Source organism: Podarcis gaigeae (genome assembly GCF_964106915.1).
Source record: "Podarcis gaigeae genome assembly, chromosome: 7".
Classification (NCBI taxonomy): Eukaryota; Metazoa; Chordata; class Lepidosauria; order Squamata; family Lacertidae; genus Podarcis; species Podarcis gaigeae.
Window position 1 is genome coordinate 34,420,288 of NC_139683.1, and position 21,251 is coordinate 34,441,538.

Below are 21,251 nucleotides of genomic sequence, written 5' to 3' on the forward strand. Positions count from 1 at the left end.
AGATGTTACCTTGGAAAACATGCTGTTGCAACCCCATACAGAGGAGGACTGGTCATCAGGAAGGAGTGTGGGAAGGTGAACCCACCCCAGGCATCCCTAACCTGCTTCATGTGGACTCACTTCTGGTTTTGGAAACTGGCTAGGGAAAAACATTCAAATCTGCTCAGATGAGAAACATTTGCAAAGGAGAATCAGTAGGCTGAGGGAAAGTGATTTCCCCCTCCAAGTGCTCTATATTAGCATTATGAGGAAGAAATGGGTATGTTTCTTTCATAACACCTAGTCTGGTGCCGATGAGTATTACAGACTAAACAAATGTTGCAGGTAAGGTTTAGGACCCCATCTGATGTAGCATTTGGTGCTTATACCATAACTGTTTTGAACAGAACAGTAAGCACATGTATGTGGAGACAAACCCAAAGAAATATGGGAAACTGCTTTTTAGGAAGTCAGAGTATTTGTCCATCAAGTCTACTATTTTCTACTCTTGGCTGGTAGGGGCTTTTCGGGGTCTCGGGTCCCAGGGATGTCACATGGATAGCCACTTTCAATGTGACTAAGTGCGCTCTGACAATCACTTCAAAATGTCTATAGCACCACAAAAATGGCACACAATATTTCATTTGATTCATATGATATCACAGTCAGGAGACATTGATTTGGCTGATCTCCTCCTAAAGAAAAGAATGACAAGGCAATGAACAAAGTTTGATCAATGCTGAAGCAGTAAGTTAATTATTTTAACAGCATGTGAAGCTGCATAATGCACATGACATTGACTTAATTAATATCAAGCTAAGTTTTAATATATATCCCATCTTAAGCCATCTGTGAAAATACGTATTTCACATCTATTTAGATGCAAGCTGGTAGCCAAACAAAGTGTTCAGGGATTTCAACCATGCTGTATGGGCACTTGCAATATAATACATAGCTCTGAATTACTGTAAGAAATAATTGCTACCTGGTTCAAATATCATAATGGTTTTTCCATGCACAAGTTCATGCCAAAGCATGTTTTCAATATATATGGTTTTAAAATTATTGTAATGCATGTATCACAGAAAAAAATCCCAGCAATACATGGAATGTCAAGAGTCACTGATAAATCATAGTCATCATGCTCTGCATTGATGCCATGAGAGAGGATGGTGACCGTTCCAGTCCCTTGGCAAAGAAAAGATTTGCTCGGAGGTGTTTCTTCTCTTTGAACTACTCTATATTGTGAGCACAAAATTAAATTTTCTACTGAAATATTTTGCATACATTTTATCACATTTTATTTCTCTCTATAGAAACTTTGCTTGCAGTTCTACTGTCAGGATGCTGTTGTCAGCTCCCAGCTGGCTGCCCAGGAAAGTATAAAGCCAAGGAAAAGTTTCTTACTGTCCTTTTTATTTCAATCATTACAGAGAGAGGCTATAGAACCCAGCCTCTTGGATAATGGCATTATCCAAAGTGAATCTCTACCCGCCTGCCCCCATCTCTCTCACTTCCTTATTCATCACTTCTATGGGTGCTGCTAAGAGCCCTCTGTCTTTGAGCACTTTGCTTTCCTAATTTAACACTTGCTGGGTTCTGAGAGATGGAGGGTCTGGAATGCTTTCTAATGACAGTGTGTCAGCCAGCTGCTCCAGTTCTGCCTGCTCCTCCTCTCCCATTATTTTCTGAGCTGTGACCTTCTGCAAACCACTGTTGTAAATCTATACTGTCTTCTTCTTCCTGCTTCCTAGCAGGATCAGAAGGGGGTCTCCACCATTTCTCCTCTGCCCAGTCCTTTACCTTACCTGATAGTAAGCCCCACAGATCTCAATGGGCTTCTTGAGTAGACAAGTATAGGATTGTGCTGTTTGTTATCCTTAAACTAAATTGCCATTAAGTACAAAAAAATATTTCTCATAATGAATTTTGTAATTAATAAAATCTCAATAAGGTAAAAGGTAAAGGTACCCCTGCCCGTACGGGCCAGTCGTGTCCGAACTCTAGGGTTGCGTGCTCATCTCACTTAAGAGGCCGGGAGCCGACGCCATCCGAAGACACTTCTGGGTCATGTGGCCAGCGTGACAAAGCTGCAGCTGGCGAGCCAGCACCAGTGCCGCACACGGAAATGCCGTTACCTTCCCGCTATAAAGCAGTACCTATTTATCTACTGCACTTAAGGGTGCTTTCGAACTGCTAGGTGGGCAGGAGCTGGGACCGAACGACGGGAGCTCACCCCGCCGCGGGGATTCGAACCGCCGACTTTACGATCAGCAAGTCCTAGGCACTGAGGTTTTACCCACAGGGCCACCCGCGTCCCTCAAAAATCTCAATAACTACTGTTTAATACTTGCTTTATGATTGAGATGAACTTTTGATTGTTAGAGATGCATTCTAGTCCTTTAACAGTCACTCAGTAATGGCTCTTCTTCATGTGTGAATAAGAAAATATTTCTCCTTGTGCCTTCTCTGGTGTGTTGTAAACAGCTCTTCCATCATGTCATATTATAGATCCCACATATTTTAGATCCCAGTCCTATATATATACATGGAACCCATTCATTTCAGTGGAACTCATTTCTATGCAATGGATCTTTAAAAGTGCATGGTTAGTTTTGCAAATTCAGCATGGTTATTTAATTTTGTATAGTAGAAGTGGCAGTGCAATGCCAGTTGAGAGGAAGGGAAAGAGAGAGATTCCAATTAGCGAAAAAATGATGAAAGCTTCATTGAGTCTTGTGTACAAATTGTTCTGCATACCTCTAGTGAGTAACTGTATCATGGCCAATATACTTAGCTAGGATGGAAATATTGCATTTTAGTCTGAATGATTCAGCACTTTTTCTTTTTCTTCACCAATTATCTTCATACTCTGGCAAACTGATTAAAATTCTTGTACAACCATGAAATGTTTAACCAAATTTGGAACAATTATTCAGCAAGTCTTTTTGAATATCAAGTATCAGTCTTAAATTTAATAAGACTTGTGCCCAATCTAGAGGTTTGTGCACTCTCAGATGCACAGACAGACCTCTTTCATGCCCAGGTTTGGGAGGGAGGGGGCACCCAAGTAACATTTGTATTTGTTTGCGTGCATGAATGGAGTTCAGTTATCAATGGAAATGAAAGGCTTATGGCTTACAGATTAGCTTGTATGCCTCCATAAGCAATTTCTGAACATTAGCCTGTTTCTTTTTAGCTGAATCTGCAGCAGCAGCAAGCAGCTTTCCTTTAAATGTTGCTACCCTAATAACTTGATAATCTTTGTTTCTTGCAAAATTTGTATCAAGGCTTCCCCACCCCATCTTTGTTTTAATTCCCTATTGGCATTTGAATCAGTAACTTGAGCTATGATAACAAAGCATGCAAGTGACACAGAAATAAATGTGGTTGGTTTATGGCTTTTCATATGGGATGGGGGGGCAACTCCCATCTCTTGCGGGGGCGCAATTAGTGCCAGCACCGTCCGTTAAGAGTTTGGGTGTAATCTTTGACACCTTCTATGGAGGCGCAGATTGCTGCTATAACAAAGGCAGCATTTTTTCATCTCTGCCAAGCTAAGCAGTTGGCTCCTTACCTCTCTCGCCCTGACCTAGCCACTCCTGGTAAGTCCCACGGAGGACCTTACGGTCTTCAAATAAAAACATCTTGGAGATCCCGGACCACAGGGAGGTTAGGCTGGCCTCAACCAGAGCCAGGGTTTTTCAGCAGTAGCCCCGATCTGGTGGAACTCTCTGTCACAAGAGACTAGGGCCCTGCGGGACTTGACATCTTTCCTCAGGGCCTGCAAGACAGAGCTGTTCCACTAGGCCTTTGGCCAAGGCACAGTCTGACCCCCTCCTTCTGTAATCCTCATAGAACTCTAGCCCAATGGTTGCTATTATTTTGATTCTGATTTTAGACTGAATTGATTTTAGAAAGTATGTAATTCATTGACTGTGATTTTATGTAAACTGTGCTATTTTAACTGTTGTTAGCCGCTCTGAGCCCAGCTTTGGCTGGGGAGGGCGGGATATAAATAAAATCTTATTATTACTATTATTATTACTTTTACTTTTTAATTTAATTATTAGTAACTAATAGTTTTCATATTTTCCTTTAGACTGTTCGGACCATGTAAATCACTGATAGGCAGTGAAACTCCAGCATGGTCCTATTTGACCTCAAAGATGTAGAAATGTTATTAACCTGTTTGAGTAGCTTGAATTTGCCACACAGCAGATAAGAAGAGATGGAGAGGCCACAAAAGAGCCTTGGTGGATTAGATACAGCCATTGGCAGGCATCAACATTATTTGTCACTCACCCGCTTACCAGGAATGAGTGTCCCTTATCTACTGGCAAGAAACCTCACTGCCTCACTGTAACAGCCTTTCTCCAACACAGCAGATAAGAAAAAGACAGGTAGCATTTCTCACTGTTTCTTATTCAAGCTTCAGCTGAAGAGAGACGGAATCCTGCCTCTCCCTCCAGCCCTCTGTGCCTACTAGAGGGTGTGAGGGAGAGGTGGGGCCTTCTCTCATTTGCAGAAAGTTTTGGAAGAGGACAGTTGGAGAAATAGCCAGCTGTTTCTGTCCTTCTCCAAAGCTTCTTCCAAGACCCCAGCTCTCACTTCAACATTCGGGATTTGTTAGAGTGCTGAAGCAAATAGAGAACTTTGGAAAAGGAAAGTTGTTATTAAATAAAAGTCAGGAACAGCGTTGCCTCTTTCTTGAAACCTATAGACCTATAGTGAGGTCTTACAAGAAGCTTTGGAGAAAGACAGAAACAGTAGAAAAAAAAACTGCTGTTTCTGTCCTTTTTTGACTTGTGGGAAACTTTGGCAAAGGATAGAAGCAGCAGACATTTCTCCAAAGGTCCCGAAAACTTGTTCATATAGTTCATTGGTTTTAACATCTGAAAACAGCCAATGAGTGTCTAACCTGGTAACTTGTGTAATAGTTAACCTTTTATACTGTATACAGAATTATTTCTGTGAGTGTGCATCATGTTTTCTATTTTGTTTTGACTCATTCATTTTCTTACATTTTGTAGTTGCTTAGGACTGAGGTTTGAGCTACTTTAACTTGTGCCTTGACTTAGCTTCCCAGCATTGCTAAAAACACTGCCAAAAGGTAGCCTTCGCGTTGCTGTGCTAAAGATTTTAAAGAGCAGTGTGCTCTGCTTCCTACATTACACTAAAGTAGAGGCACAAGTTCTCCTTTCACTGGTAAATCAATTCTCAAAGGGGGTGCTATTATTGGGAACAAGGGAGCTCTATGGTGCTTGTTAGACTTGGACAAGAGCTGTTCTTTTCTTCTCTGTCCAGTTGTCTGTCAGGAAAGGAGGCCAGTGTCTCTAAGCCAGCCTCTAGCAGCTGTCCAAACACTACTACTTGCAAGTAGTGCATGGAATCTCTTAGTGTGTATACATGCAAATTGCCACAAAGGAGCAGCCAGCTACTCATGGGTTTCTCTACTTATACAGTGGTGGTTATCCTTGCTAGCACTGGGGAATGTTGTTTTTGCTTCCCCGGAAATCCTATCAGTAGAATCTGGAATGATTATCTTATTGCTTACAAGTGCACTCTTATTGTAGACACCAGTGGTTCTCAACCCTTTTGCAGTATTAAAACACCTAACATTAAACAAAACTTCTGAAGAATGCTTGCAGCAAAATCTTTTTTTAAAGTTTTTTTTTTTTAAAGAGGGGAAGGAGTTGGTTTTTGGGAAAGCAAACAAGGGAAAGCCAACCAGACTGCAGCCTTTTAAAAGACCAACTTTGAAAAATGTTGCTGATCTGATTTCTCCTAATGGGAGAAGCCTTTGTTTTGTTTGTCATTCTTAATGCTATAGCTCTTATCAGAGAGAGTTCTTATCTCTCAGGCAGTGTTAAATGAGCAGTATATTTACCCATTACCACCAGCCCAATGAAAGGTGCTAACAGGGGGATGTGGAATTCCCATGACATATGTTTGAACAACACATTTAACCCAGTAGCAGCACATGCAGGGCAGCAATATTTACCTGGCTTCTCAGTGCGGCAATTCACTGCTAGTTCCTGAGGGGGGAGGGCGAGCCAGAAGATTGGCTCTGCTGCTGAGCCCACATCCAGCTTCCCACAGCTTTGCTCCTCTTGGTAACTGGCAGTAACTTGCACCATTGCAAAGCCAGGTAAGCAACGCCATACTGCCCAGCCAGGCATTACTGATTTAACCCTTGGAAAGTGTGGTGAAGGAAGTAAAGAAGGAGAGGGGATTTCCAGGGCAATTGCTTGAATAGTGCACTTAATCCCCATTATTGCAGCTCAGTAGTAATCACATGTTGTGCAAGCTTGTCTGCCATTACACCTTTTTTCTTCATGGAAGCCCATGAAGTGCTTCTGGAGGAACGGGACACCGTGACGGAAACCAGAGCACATGGAAACACATTCTACTTTCTCGCCGCAGCGGTACTTATTTATCTACTTGCACTGGCATGTCATTCATTTTAAATGGTATATATATATTTTAAAAGCTCAATCTCATAATCAGCATGAAGAATCACAGGATTTCCAAAGAAAATTCCACAAATTTTAACCAGGTATAATGCAGATACTATAATCCAGATAGACAGCTTTAATAGTTGTACTGTAATATAAAAGAAAAATTGTTTAATTCCCTGCATTAAAAAAACCTCAGTCATAAAATATGGACAGAGGACGCCAAAGGGATGTGAGAGTCTAATTAGAAAACTATGCATAACAAACTCACAAGTACATACTTGATAACATTGCAAATCCCAGTAATTGAAAGCTGACTCACTCTGAATACTATATGGTTCACTCCTATTACTCACTCTAGATAACTCCCCTTTACCCCATTCAAAAATCCTATCAATTAGCTGGAAAGAAAAGTTTCATATTTTACCAAATCCTTATTAAGAATGCACTGTGTTATCCCATCTAATTCAAAGAACAAACCATAGAGAAATGTATAATCTACATGGGAATTATAATTCAAGAAACAAAGTATTTTCTGTCTAGAGTTGGATGTATTTCTGATATTTTATGTTATGGCCCTCTGCTCACTGAAGCAAATTGGCTGCTACAAATGAAAAGAAGATTTTGCATCTAATCAACAGCATGAATTTCGGTTGAAAACTGTTGTACAGGGACTTCTTTGAGGCGTCTGGGCTGACTGCCATCCTTGCATTTGTGAATGAAATTGCATGACCAATCCACCCACCTCTTTCCACCACCGCCCTCCCTACCTCCCAAGATACCATTAAGGTCTTTTGCTGCTTCCTTTACTCAACGGACAAACCAAGTAACTGTTCTAGGATCTAGAAAGGCATTCAACATCTTCAAAATGATCAGTTACATGTCTACTCTTCCAGTGTTTAAACACCTGTTTTCTGCATTACTATGGAACAAGCTCTCCTTTACTTATAGAACTTGACAGTTAGCTACTATGTTGGTCTTTGTTCCAACAACACTAATATTACTCTGTGGTCATATTATTTTATTCAAGTTACACTTGTAACTCAAATCTTCCATACTGTTCTGTGTGTTTATAAAATGTTTCAGCTCAGAAAGGGAAATCCCAGCAGCTCAAACTTCTCTTTTGTAACTTGTTATTGGCAGGATCAGCAGCTGCTGTAGTATTTATTCATCAGTCAGCTTCACTGTTCTAGTCCCCAATTCATATAACAGGAATTCTACTACTGATGCCAGCAATTAGAATTCTACTTCATAGAAGGAAGCAAATCCATTAATCAGAAAAGCATGGTTTAAATTCTTCTGTGTGCATAACATCCCAGAACATTATGAAGAAAATACATCCACTATCTTTATTTTTAACTATTATTGTCAGTTCCATGGACATAATCTCACTTTGGCAAATATAAGCTTTGACTTACATCATTCTGACAAAGGCTTGCTTTCAGAAGCAATATTATAAAGCTACAAAAGCAAGCCTCTTGTTAAGTGATTCATGATCATATTGCAAATTACAATATCTTTTCTAGTGTGTCAACAAACCATAAGTTGCTCAAAGGTAAAAGCAATGGGCAACCATTTTTCATACGTACAATTATTAAATATGTAACTCTTCATAACTTTGGAATGGAAAGGAATGTAACATAGTAGGCTGATAAAGGCTAAGAAATCGCACACACTAGGTTCTATAGAACAAGGAATCACTGAAGGTTAACAAAATAGGAAAAGGAAAAGGAAACTTAAAGGGTTGGTTTTTCGGGGGGGAGTGTCAAACAAACACTTTTAAAGAATAAAAATGTTGCTAAGCATACACAAAGAACTATTGAAATAGGGATGTTTTAAGCATGGAAGGTGGAATGAGATATACTGTTATGAGTTGGGGGGGGGGAGGCACGGTGTTAAGTCATATGTCATGCCCCTCTAATCCTTGCATCCAGCAAACCTTAACAGGTAATCAAGCACTCTAATTCCTGGAATAGTCAAACTAGCTTCCTGGTGAGGTGAGGAGGATTAAGGGGCTCAGTGTGAGAAAGCAAATGGGTCTCCCTCAACAGACAAAGCCAGACTTGAGGGCACAGAGTTGCATTAATGTGAACTATAGGCATAACAGCAAGCTGGAGAGAGAGACAGAGCAATGTTTGATTTCTGTTTGAATCCAAGGCTGTAAAATGGAAGACAGTGAACAAAGTATGTGTTAAGCCCGGGTTTTCCACTGTAATCATTCCCTAGTCTGGGCCTCAAATGCCCTGTGGTGTAAGTGTACTTTAAGTCCATTTGTTCCTCCACCCATCATATTTAACTGGACTCATAACAAGCTAATTTATCAAAATTTCTCTTTTAGATCTTTTTAGTGCAACCAATCATTTCATTAAGTGTCATATGACTATTTATTTGCATTAGCAGTTGCTGTGTCTGGTGGTCACCCCAGGATGCTTTGGAAACCTTTCTGTTCTCTGCAGCGGTAGTGGTAGAATACTTCTTCTGCATTTAGAAAACAATACATAGAAACTGTGTGGGTTTCACACAGTGCACCTATTTATATTAATAGCCATTATTTTAAAATGGAAGATCAATAATTCCGTTTTCCAGAAAACACCCAAGAAACATCCATTTGTGTGCTGTTGAAATGGTTTCAAGATAAATTGCCAGCATGGCAGTAAATAAAAATAAATGGAAAATTGTGTTTTCTTTATTCAACTATCTGAGGAAAACAGCCATAGTTGTTTAGAGTACAAACTCTAAACATTAGAACAAAAATAACAGGAAAAATCCCTTCCCTTGTTTTCAAGTCAACCTGATCACATTGTGTGGATATACACAAAAGAAAAAGTCACAAGCCTCTCTTATGTTGTTAGTACTTGGCACAAAAAACAGTCTCTGGCCTTTATTTTATTGAATTTATATACCGCCTTATACCCGGAGGTATAGGACTGCATAGGAGTTTCATTAAATAATCAAGACTCTGGCACCTCAATTTCAGTTTCAATCCTGGCATCGCATGGAAAGTAGATGCCAGACAGTAATTATCATCTGTTAAAGTTTTAGGTCTTGCCTCTGACAAAGCATCTGTATGTAGCTTGATCAGTTCACTAGTAGCAAGTTATTATGTGGGAGTATTGTTTCCACCCCTGCCAATTATAAAACAGAACTGGAAACCTGGGTTCTACAGACTGAAGAAGACTGGTGCCCTATAGCTTTAAAAGCTACAGATACTGACCCTCCCCAGGGTCAACTAGCTCCAACTTTCTGAGTTCCATTCCTCCTCAGGACCCAACCATTCTCTTCATAACATTACCACAGGACTCATGACACCATGAGCTAAGCCATGGTTTGGCTTAGCATTACATCTGAACCCAGGCTCGTGGTTTATCTCCCTGACACAAACCACAAGTGGTATGCCACACAACAAACCTTGGCTACAATTCATGGTTTGTCTGGAGAAACTTTGGATGCAACGCTAAGTCAAACCATGGCTTAACTCACAGTAATGCAGCAGCAGGTAGAAGTAAAAAAAGGTAAAGGACAGTTAAGTCTAGTCAAAGGTGACTATGAGGTGTGGCGCTCATCTTGCTTCAGGCCAAGGGAACCAGTCCACAGCTTTCCAGGTCATGTGACCAGCATAACTAAACTGTTTCTGGCACAAGAGAACACCATGATGGAAGCCAGAGCACATGGAAATGCCATTTATCTTCCTGTCACAGTGGAACCTACTTATCTACTTGCACAGATATGCTTTCGAACTGCTAGGTTTGCAGAAACTGGGACAGAGCAAGTAGAGCTTACCCTGTCAGGCACATATGAATCAATGATCTTCCAATCAGCAAGCCCAACCACAGGAGGATCAAAGCAGGTGCAATCTTCTCTCTGGGAATCCACACTACATTCAATGGGGCTAGTGACTGCAATGTTAATTTCTCTTTCATACAGTATTCATTCATTTTGGATCTAATACTGTCACAGTTTTAACATGGTTCATGCATATCTCATAATTTTACATTCAAACTCCTAGTTTGCTTTCTCCTTTTCTTTTTCTATTTGCAAGTTCTAATAAATTGAAAAATTAATCACCACATCCTGCATTTTCTGCATTGAATAATACAAATTGTAACAAGTTCTAAACATATGTTGCATTAGTTACAACTTTCATATTCTCACTCAATTCATCACTTATTTTTTGCTGAATTGCTAGTGAAAAACATCAAACTGACTTTGAACTTGTGCTTAAATTAAATAAATGAATTGACATTGTGAAATATGTAGATTTGATGTGTTAAAATGTTTAATTATTACAACAAAATACTTCATTCACTACTCTTCTTGGGTGTCTGGATTTTTTACATGTTTGACAGCTATTGGATGAACTACAAAAGTCTGAAAATAATTTCCTGCAAATAAAATGCATTCAATTTTCTTTTGTTTTCTTGCATGTACATCAAAAATAAGTATTCTACTTTATAAAGAATGCAGGTGGTGCTATTGATATTTAATTCTTAGTCACTAAGTAACCATTCACTGTTTTCCTCACTTTGTAACAGAGTAGACAAAAACAGCAGAAACTGGAAGTGAATTGAAGTGATTTTGACTTTCTATGGTAATTGTGTCTCAGCTTCCTTTTGACTTTATATGATGCATCAGCCATACAAGTGGTGTGTTAGAGAGCAGAGGAAAAGGAAATTGCACAACCTTATCAAAAAGCACAGCCAGCTGAAGTCTTTCCCCTTCCCATTAAAAAAATTCCACAACACACTGTGCAGCTTTCTTAGCCATTATAAAGTCACAAATTACCGTACTATATGTATTTGATTAATACTTTTTCAATGAATAAAATACAAGCCATTTGGAAGTGAGATATGGAACACAGTTAAGATAACGAACATGCAAGAAATCTAAATTTAAATCCCTGGTTACCTTGTGTTGACATAGACTGGGGGAGAAACTTGAGAGGTCAAGAAACACATTGCATTTCTTTAATTCGGTCGCCCATTTTTGTGTTAAAAATAGTGCCAAAGTGTTCCTACAATATTGTGGATTACCCTCCTGCTCTGAACTTACCATACCTTCTCAAGCTCCCCAACCTAGCACAGATAACATGTTTCACAGGTCAAAATGCACATCCTTCTATGTGTAATGCTGTGCCTGCAACCTGCTGCTGGATGCTATGATCTGTAAATGAGGGTCCCTGAACAACACATCTCTGATTCCCTGCCTAAATCTGTACACTACATCATAAGCACAAAACAGCAGAGGTTTCTGAGACCCCTTTCTCTTGAATCTAGTGATGAGCAAATTCCCTGTAGCTTGACCTAGAACTGGGCTCAGCAAACAAGACTTTGTTTTTAATTGAAAACAATGTCTGTGTTTTTCTGAGGCGAGCTCTGAAGCTTGGACCTCATCATACAGAGTCAGAATATCTTATTTCTCCTGTTTCTCTTTTTGTATAAGCACCTTGGACCTCACTGCCCTCCCTCCCCATTCACCTAGCAGTGACAACATTCAGGACTTAATGGAATGCCTCCCACCATAGTGTCAGCAGAACCAGCAGGAGCGGGTGCTTGCTAGAAACAGTCTTCATCCTTAAATGGCCTGGGCACTTCTAAGCTTTCAAAGGAACACTATTTCCTGCAAGGGGGTTGTAGTTTCCTGTGCCTCCTGATTCAATGCACAAAGGTAGGTTTGCCTGGGAAGAAGGAAAAACTCACACGCAAGGCAGGCTAGCAGCCAGAGGAAAACACCATCACAAATCAAGACAAACCTGAATTAAGAGCATAGGCACAGTCTTCTGGATCAGCAGCCCATCCAGCCCAACATCCTGTTCTCACAATGCCTAACAATGTGAGAAACCAGCAAACAGGATTTCAGCACAAGAGCACTCTCTCCTCCTGCAGTTTCCAGCAAGTAGCACCCAGGAGCATTGATGTGTCAAACTGTGGCGGCAGAGCATAGCCATCATGGCCAGTAGCCTTTGATAGCCCTCTCCTCCATGGATTTGTCTAATCCTCTTTGAAAGCCATTTTTGTTGGTGGCCCTCACTGCCTCCTGGGAGTTCCAGCACTGCATGAAGAAGTGCTTCCTTTTATCTGTCTTTAAGAGACGCGGGTGGCGGTGTGGGTTAAACCACAGAGCCTAGGACTTGCCGATCAGAAGGTCAGCGGTTCAAATCCCTGCGATGGGGTGAGCTCCCGTTGCTCAGTCCCTGCTCCTGCCAACCTAGCAGTTCGAAAGCACGTCCAAAGTGCAAGTAGATAAATAGGTACCGCTCAGGCAGGAAGGTAAACAGCATTTCCATGTGCTGTTCTGGTTCTCCAGAAGCGGCTTAGTCATGCTGGCCACATGACCCAGAAGCTGTACGCCGGCTCCCTTGGCCAATAAAGCGAGATGAGCGCCGCAACCCCAGAGTCAGTCACGACTGGACCTAATGGTCAGGGGGTCCCTTTACTAATCTTCCAGCATTTAGCTTCATTGGACGTCTGCAAGCTCTGCTGTTATGAGAGCAGGGTGGGTGGGTGTGTGTGTGTGTGTGTGTGTGTGTGTGTGTGTGTGACTTTCTCCATTCCATGCATATTTTTATACACTTCTATCATGTCATCTCTTAGTCACCTTTTCTCTAAGTTAAAAAGCCCCAAACATTGCAACCTTTCTTCATAAAAGATGCACTGCATCCCCTTGATAATTTTGGCTGAGGTGAGGTGACCAGCACTGCACACAGTATTCCATAGAATTATGGTATAACAGAATTATGATACTGGAAGATTTATTTTCAATTCCTTTCCTAATGATCCCTAGCATGGAATTTGCCTTTTTCATGGCCACCATGCACTGGCTTAAAATCTCAATTGAGGTACCTATTACCACCCAAAGTCTCGTTCCTGGTCTATCATTGCCAATTCAGACCCCATCAGTGTATATGTGAAATTACGGTAACATTTCACTTTACACTTGTTTGCATTAAATTGCATTTGCCATTTTACGGCTCATTTACTCAGTTTAGCTAGGTCCTTTTGGAGCTCTTTGCAATCTCTTTGTCTTTTAACAACCCTGAACAATTTACTACCATCAGTAAACTTAGCTACCTCACTGCTCACTCCTAACTCTAGCTCATTTATGAACAAGTCACAGTATCGATTGGGGGGCGGGGCTTCACTTTCTACTTCTCTACATTCAGAGAACTGTTCTTTGCTCATGAAACTCAACCAATTTCTGATCCACAAGAGGACTTCTCTTATTCCTTGACTGCTAAGCTTACTCAGGAATCTTTGGTGAGCTACTTTGTTGAAAGCTTTTTTGTAAGTCCAGGTATACTATGTTGACTGGATCACCTCTGTATAGTATAAGTTTATTGCCACTAGGTACATTTCAACAAATGATCAATGGTTAAACTATTGGGACAGAAACTTACTACAGTGTTATATCTTCTATTTTGTAGGTTACATGATTTTGACTCAAGAATAATATAGATTAATAACTGAATTCAAAGATAAAAATGTGAATAAGTAAAATATGTTTATCCAGTTAACAATAAAAATAACAATCCTAAAAATTATGAGATTTATATAAGAAATTTATAAGATGCTGGTCCCTTGTTTTAAATCTCCACATAAGCATTGTTAACAGCTCATTTATTAAGAAGTGTTTGTACAGCTCCCTGTCAGGGCTCTCAAAACAGACCTGTGGCAGGGCTTTGACTAGGTCAAGAAGAATGAGAAGAGAGCTAGGTTGTACTAGACAGACAAATATTCAGATAGATAGACAACAACAATGTCTTTAAAGCAACACAGGAATGTTTTTCTGAGACAGGCAGCTATTCCTCTAGAACTGCTGCCAGTTAATGTGAAATCTTATCATCTAAACTTTAGATATATGTTACAGATATAGCTCTAAATCCTGGATGAGCATTTTTAACTTTTAGACCTCAATGTTTACTTTATTTTTATTTCCTGTTTACTGTGTCTCGGGACTGGATGTGTGTTGATGTTATCATGCTTTCAGCTTTTCAATCTAAGCAAGTCTTTGCTTTGAAGAGCCTTAATTACCTCCGGTATATTAATTCAAGAGTCACCGTCTCTGCCTTAGTATTGCAGCACAAGATGCTCTGAAAAATTTGACCTGTGTTGAAGTCAATGGCCAAAGTTCAGTTGCAATCTGGAGAATCAGTATATAGTGGTGGCTGAACCAGACCACCCCCCACATAATTTGTCCAAATTCCATTGTCAGAGCCAAGATTGAAGTTGGAATTCATTCTGAGGCAAGAGAACAAGAATGAAAACTGGGGAATTAGAGAGGCTGGAAAGGCTCCATGATGAAAGTAGATGGGATCCATCAAGGCAGGAAAATATAGTACCAAAGGAAGACCTTGGGGCTGTATGAAAACAGTTCCTTTGATAAGAAGCTAGGTTTAACATGGAAATGTATATGACCATCAGAGAACTAGGGGTGTTCAGAACTATCTTTGTTCAGCAGCTACCAGAGCCCCTGTTTCAAAACCAGCAGGCTCCTGATATATCTTCTGAGATAATAACACTGGACTCAACAAAGGGCTGTTATATAGCAGCAGGACAAATCAGAGGGCTGGGAAAGCTCTAGTCCAGTGGATCTTCTTATGAGTGAGCATCCTAAACTGGAATCATTCCTAATGTATGTAATTCTACTTCTCTTTGCAGGTGTGGTCACAAAAGAGAAGTAGCAAAACCTTTGGGGGCAAGTAGGGATGGATCTCTTATTCGGGGGAAATAAATAGGTGGTGCAAACATGGAGAGAAAAAGGTTCTGATCTTCCTTCTTTTATGCAGAGTGTCCAAGTCAGATTGCTGTTTAGGTTTCTCTGTTCCTTCCCTGCCTCTGACTTTTCCTTGATTCTCCATCTTTCATACATAATTTCTATGACATCAGACCAAATTATATGTTAGTGTGAGTGTGATCACTGATCCTTTGCATGGATCCTGCTTGGCTACTGGATTAACAAACTTCCTGTGGTTTTTAGTTTTGTCCCCAAAATGAGCTGAAATGTCATTGTCACTGTCTGGACCATGTAAAATATTTCCCAGCTGGTGTAAAGATTTCAAAGATAGGCCCAAAGAATAAATACAGCCTCTTGTAATGGGCAGTGCATCATCTGTTATACTGAACAAACTTTTAGGAAACCCAAGTTCCTTTGATGTTGTTGAACCACAGAGAAATCAGCAATAGCCTGAAGATTAATTTCAAACATCAAAAAGAACAGCATATCAAATAATTTCTCTGAGGCTTCCCCAGAGTTCACTCACCACTTCAACAGAAATCTCAATTTTTGCACAATTTTTTTTTTTACCTAATGTAGTATTTATTATACACTTATACAAATCTACTGTGTGACCATACTTGGAATTGTGTACAGTTATGGCCACCAAACCTCAAAAATGTGCTTGCAGAGATGGAAAATGTGCAGAAAAGGGCAACTAAAATGATCAAAGGGATGGAGCGACTTCCTCTGAAGAAAGGCAACCGTGTTTGCTTCTCTTTTTTGCATAAACATATTTGTGGTGTATAAAACGATGCATGCTGTGAAGAAAGTGGAAAGAGAGTCCTTTTCCTCCCTTCTAATAACACTGGGAGCCAGGGTTATCCAGTGAAGCTAAACAGTGGGAGACTTCCATAGTGCAAATTCCGCTATGGAATTCACACTACAAGATGTGGTGGTGACTATCAACATGGATGGTTTCAAAGGTGATTATACAAACTAACAGATAAGACTATCAGTAGCTACTAGTCAAGATGGATCCAGTACCAAAGGCAGCATGCTTCTGAACATTAGTTACCTGGTATCACAAGTGGGAGAGTGCTACTACTGCACTCATAGTGCTTAGTGGGACTTACTTTCATGTAAATGTGCACAGCATGGCAGCTGTAGTCTCACAATGAGATCAAGAAGAAAATGACAGACCAAGGCAACAATCCAAAAACCCCGTTGTTGCAGAGGTCATATGCATAAGAATGTCTAGGCCATCAGCACCGCCATTCTTTCACATTTGTGTAATATTCATAAACTGTATTTTCAGGAAATTTGAATTTATTTTTTCATGTAATATTAGAACATCTTGAGTTTCCCCACCTAAAAAGTACTTCAGGGATTCCCTGCAACAGAGTTCTGTTTCTTTGCAAGTTTCCACATTATCTAACTAATAAGAGAAGTTAATTCCAAGGTCCAGTTCACCAGGTCACAGTACTTGACCATCTGACCCAGTATTGTCTACTCTGATTGGCAGCAACTCTCTAGGGTATCACCTGAGGGCATTCAAGTCACCTGCTACCTATTGTCTTTTGCTTATTTATTTAAATTGATGCCAGGCCTTGAACCTGGGGCCAGAGGTGGAGCTAGCTGCTCTGGCACCTGGAGTAGTACACATGCTGTGCACCCGGGGGCGGGGCGAGCATCCCAGGGCCACACCCACCGCACCCGCCCTTCCTCCGCCAGTGCCTGGGGCCTTCTGAATGCAAGGCCTGTGTTCTATGATTGAACTATTGCCCTGGTTCTATGATAGAGCTATTGTAGGTAAAAAATGTGGAGTTCACTCACATTGGGACACTGTCCTGGACAAACTTAAAAAGGTAAAGGTATAAAGGGACCCCTGACCATTAGGTCCAGTCGTGGCCGACTCTGGGGTTGCGGCGCTCATCTCGCTTTATTGGCCGAGGGAGCTGGCGTACAGCTTCCAGGTCATGCGGCCAGCATGACTAAGCCGCTTCTGGCGAACCAGAGCAGCGCACGGAAACACCGTTTACCTTCCTGCCTGAGCGGTACCTATTTATCTACTTGCACTTTGACGTGCTTTCGAACTGCTAGGTTAGCAGGACAACCTTACATGCACACAAATCCCACTGGAATATATAGGCACTGCACACTTCAATTTTTTACCAGAGCCTTAGCTTGAAACTCCAGCTAGCCTGCACACATCCCAATCTTCACAGGTGTTAAATGCAACTTACATTTTATTCAACCCAAAGATTGCACCACCATCACCCTCCGCAGCCTGAACTAAGATGTAATATTTGTGTCAACAGCTTTATTTTTCAGGAATGACCAACATTGTACTAAAAATACAGACAAAACAAGATCTCAGGAGTTTTCAACTTGTTGACACTTTTTAGAGCAAATTCAAGGTGCATCAGATAAGGAGCAAAAAATACTAGATTTTGTGTAAAACAGAAGCTGAATGAGAAAACATAGTATAGTGTGTTACTCTGTACTGTTGGTCTTCTTGCCAAAAGCCAAGCTGCGGATTTTCTCTTGCATGATAAAGTTCACAGATCTCAGAAAACTAAGCAGGAAGTTTGCTGTTTGAAAGATTTCCCCCTCAGGATGAGAAGGGGGAGAAGAGAAAGAGAAATGTGAGGGGTATTGTGACAGGCACTCCACAAAACTAAGCAGACAACTTGAGATTTGTTTATCCCAAAAGCTTCTTAAGTGATGCTGCCAATAAATGTGTAAATTAAGCCAGGAGGTAATATAGAGATGTCTGCGTTTATGATCCTTCACAGGAAGTTCTACCTTCCTTGTTTCTTTCAGAAGTCTGCTTCATCCAAATGCAAAAGCTTCTTCTTTTACACTGAATTCGGCCCTATATAAAAGGTGTGTTACCTTTACAGCTGTGCAATTCATAGTCATTTCAATCATGGGTCACCAACTTATTACCAAAATAAAATTTTGAATAGATGGATGTCAAGGGGTGGGGAGAAGGGGCAAATGCTACATGTGGCTTTAATATTGAACAGCTGCTATAGATCAAGCATCCCCCCCTTTTGCTTGTGTGTGCGCCTCTCTCTCTCTCTCTCTCTCTCTCTCTCTCTCTCTCTCTTTTACCCCCTGCCAGAATACTGTGTTACAAGGATTATTGTAAATACAGAGAGTGTGGCGCCTTAGGAGATGAAACTCTAAACTTCCAACAGTTAATATCCCCCCAAATGCCATTCAACCAAATGTACCTGAGGCAAACAGCACTCACTACTTTTCAATGTCTGTGCCCAGAGAGGAAGTTTGTTTGTTTGAAATGTTAGCTCCATCACCTCTTCAACACAAAAGCAACATGCTTAAAATCAGCTGAGGAAAATGCATGTCACAAGAAACACCACCCTACCCCCCATTTTCTCCTCTAAGGAGGAAAAACCACAACATGGCTTTACAAAGAGACCTGGATCACCCAGAATTCGCCTCAAAACTTCTCTCCTTTTTTTTTTCTTCTACTTGGTCCCCAAAGCTTTTGAGTTCCTCTAGGAAAACCATTCCCTTCCCCCTCCTCTCTACTGGCAAACTTGGCAAGGGGTGAAAATGGGGAGAGGAGGGAGGGAGAGAGGTGCAGGCTGGTTGTTTGTGCACAAGAAGTTCAGCAGGACGAGGCGCCCGAGGAGCCCCGCGCCGAGGCGAAGAAGCGCGAGGGGGGAGGGGCGGGCAACTCACCGACACCAGAAACTCCAGAGTGGCCACATAGTCGCGCTCCGTCTTCAGCAGCTCATTCAAAACGCACACCCGGAGGCGCAGCTGCTTCTCGGGGTCTTTCCCGCTCTCTCCTTTCCCTTCCCCTTTGCTCTCTTCCGTCATTGTGTCCTATCCACCGCCACCCCCGAAAGAAGCGCCTTCGAAACTTTCCTTCCCCTCGGCTCCTTCTCGTGTTTGGCGAGGCGGCCGTCAGGACAGGGGAGGAAAAAGGCGGGGAAATTCCCTCAGGGGTTCAGAAAAGACCACAACAAAAGAGCCCGCTCCGTTCCATGGCGAGGCCGGAGCTCGCTTCTGTGGGCTCCCCTCACTATCCCAGCTGTGGAGGAGCAGCTTCGCTCCCTCCACCCCTCGCCTCTCTCCCCCTCTCTCTCAAGTGTCCTTTCCCAGTCAGGAAGAGGGACCCAGCCTGAAGGAAGTGCGAGTGGTCACCAGCTCTCGGCTCTCTTTGTATGACTGTGGGGAGATTTGGAGACTTCAAGCAGCAGCAGCAGCAGCGCCTGGACATTAATCAAAAGCTTTGTATCCATGTGACTCCGACCCCTTTCCCTCGCCTGCGCCAAATCTCAGCGAAAAGCAAAGGAAGCACAACCTTGGGAAACGGTTGCGTGCCAGCAACTGCTTGTTTCACACACAAGCTTGTGCGCTTTTGGAGTTTGTTTCGGGGCTAATTGGAGATCTCCCAGTTGAGAGGCTGCGGCTTTAAAATGTCCCAAACGAGCTAGACTGCTGAGATTCTGGCTCCGAGTTTGTTATTCTTTGTGTTTCACAGCCAGTCACGGGTCGTGCCTCCTACCCACACATTCCCACATAAGTATCATTTAAGATGCTAATGTATATGTGTGTGCTTTCGTAAATGCATGCACACATGCACACAGTCACATAGAACCTATAATTAGGGATTGCTGTACAGTATATAAATACAAATCTGGTTAGTATACAGCATCTTACATGCAATCAATTGCAATCAATTAGTTGAGGCATAGGGGCCAACTCCCTGGGGCTTTGGGTGCCCACCCACAAAATTCCCATGAAGGGCCTGGGCACCCACAAATTTCAGTGCTAGGGCCATGCACACTGCATGGCACCCCATGGCTCCTGGCACCCACAGTCGTGGGGCCAAGCTGGCACTCCTGAGCTGAGGTATTTGGCAATTTGCTGATCTAAAACTGGATGTACCTCTCATGGCAGAAGCCACAACAAATAAGGAATTCAGCTTATAATAGCTGTACATCCATTTGTAAAACACACACACACACACACAAAGACACAAAAAACCCAGGAGCCTTGCGCAGATGACCAATTTAGGTACAGCCTACCTGTAGGGCTTAATCACACCTGTTGGCACACCTGCCTTCCATGCATTACATTTGCACAGGGCCCTATGCATGTACATCCAAATGTATGTTGTCTGCCTCCATTGCTGTAGTGGAATGGAGCCTGTCTACATTCTGGTACAGTATATGCTAATAGGTCCCTGTGCAAGTGTAACTGATCTGTAGAAAACACAACCTGAAAAAGAGACCATGCACTTTTGTAAACTAAGAAAATAATAAAAATTAAAAAGAAATAAATGTGCATGTTAGCAAAATTATAGCATCTCCTGCATTCTGATTACATGAGGTCACTGAAGCTCCACTCTGGCACCCTTGGCATTTTAAAAATATGCAGCTATTTAGTATACAGAATACAGGTTTACTATTGCCCTGGCCATGCTTCTAAAACATTGGATTCAAATTTTCCCTGAGATACTTACAATGGAACACTTCCCTATGTTGTCATCCCATCAAGTGTATGTTGGTGAGCTAAAACTTTACTGACTCTCGCAATAGGAAGCAATGGAGGGGCAGTTCAAAAGAAAGCTTGAGAGCCACCAGAGAAAAGGCAACAAAATAAGAACAGTAAACCCTCTGTTTTCTTTCCTTTAATGTGTGTATGATTTAGAAAGCCCCATCACAAATTGTGTCATGAGCCAGGGTATAGAGAAGCTACTGTCTCCTGTGAAGAAGAGGAGTTTTCCTGTAAAGATACTAGTGTGTGTGTAAATGCCTTTGACAGTACTTATCAAAGCATCTTGATCATGCTGTTTGCAAGAGAGAGTTTGTTTGATGTACATTATGAGATTTTGTAGCACTTGGACTAAGGTTTGAGAATGTTGGCACTTCAGACAGCATACAGGTGTTTCACATAAATTTAAAAAGTGACCAACACAGTTACTTGAAGTTCAGATATTCCCATTGCTTGCAATATCCTTGGGTTGCAAACACACCTATCATTGTAATTGTTTATTAATTGTCCTCCACCTATGTCTCAAGGCAATGTTCAAAATATGGGAAGTACTTGGAAGAAAATTAT

The 21,251-nt window shown here is 41.5% G+C and overlaps 1 protein-coding gene across 3 annotated transcripts in view; it reads right to left on the reverse strand.

Annotated features, from left to right (window-relative positions):
• Positions 1-20,717, reverse strand: part of PREX2 (phosphatidylinositol-3,4,5-trisphosphate dependent Rac exchange factor 2) — a 102,458-nt gene extending 81,741 nt beyond the window's left edge. The window contains exon 1 of one of the 3 annotated variants that reach the window (XM_083747523.1): positions 20,653-20,717. Coding sequence is in view for 2 of the 3 variants with exons in the window: in XM_083747521.1 (XP_083603647.1) it covers positions 18,861-19,001 (141 nt within the window). In the remaining variant the exon portion in view is untranslated. Of the gene's footprint in view, positions 1-18,860; positions 19,515-20,652 lie in introns of those variants that run through there. The other 2 variants (XM_083747521.1, XM_083747522.1) reach the window with 2 other exon arrangements.
• Positions 20,718-21,251: the final 534 nt, after the last annotated feature.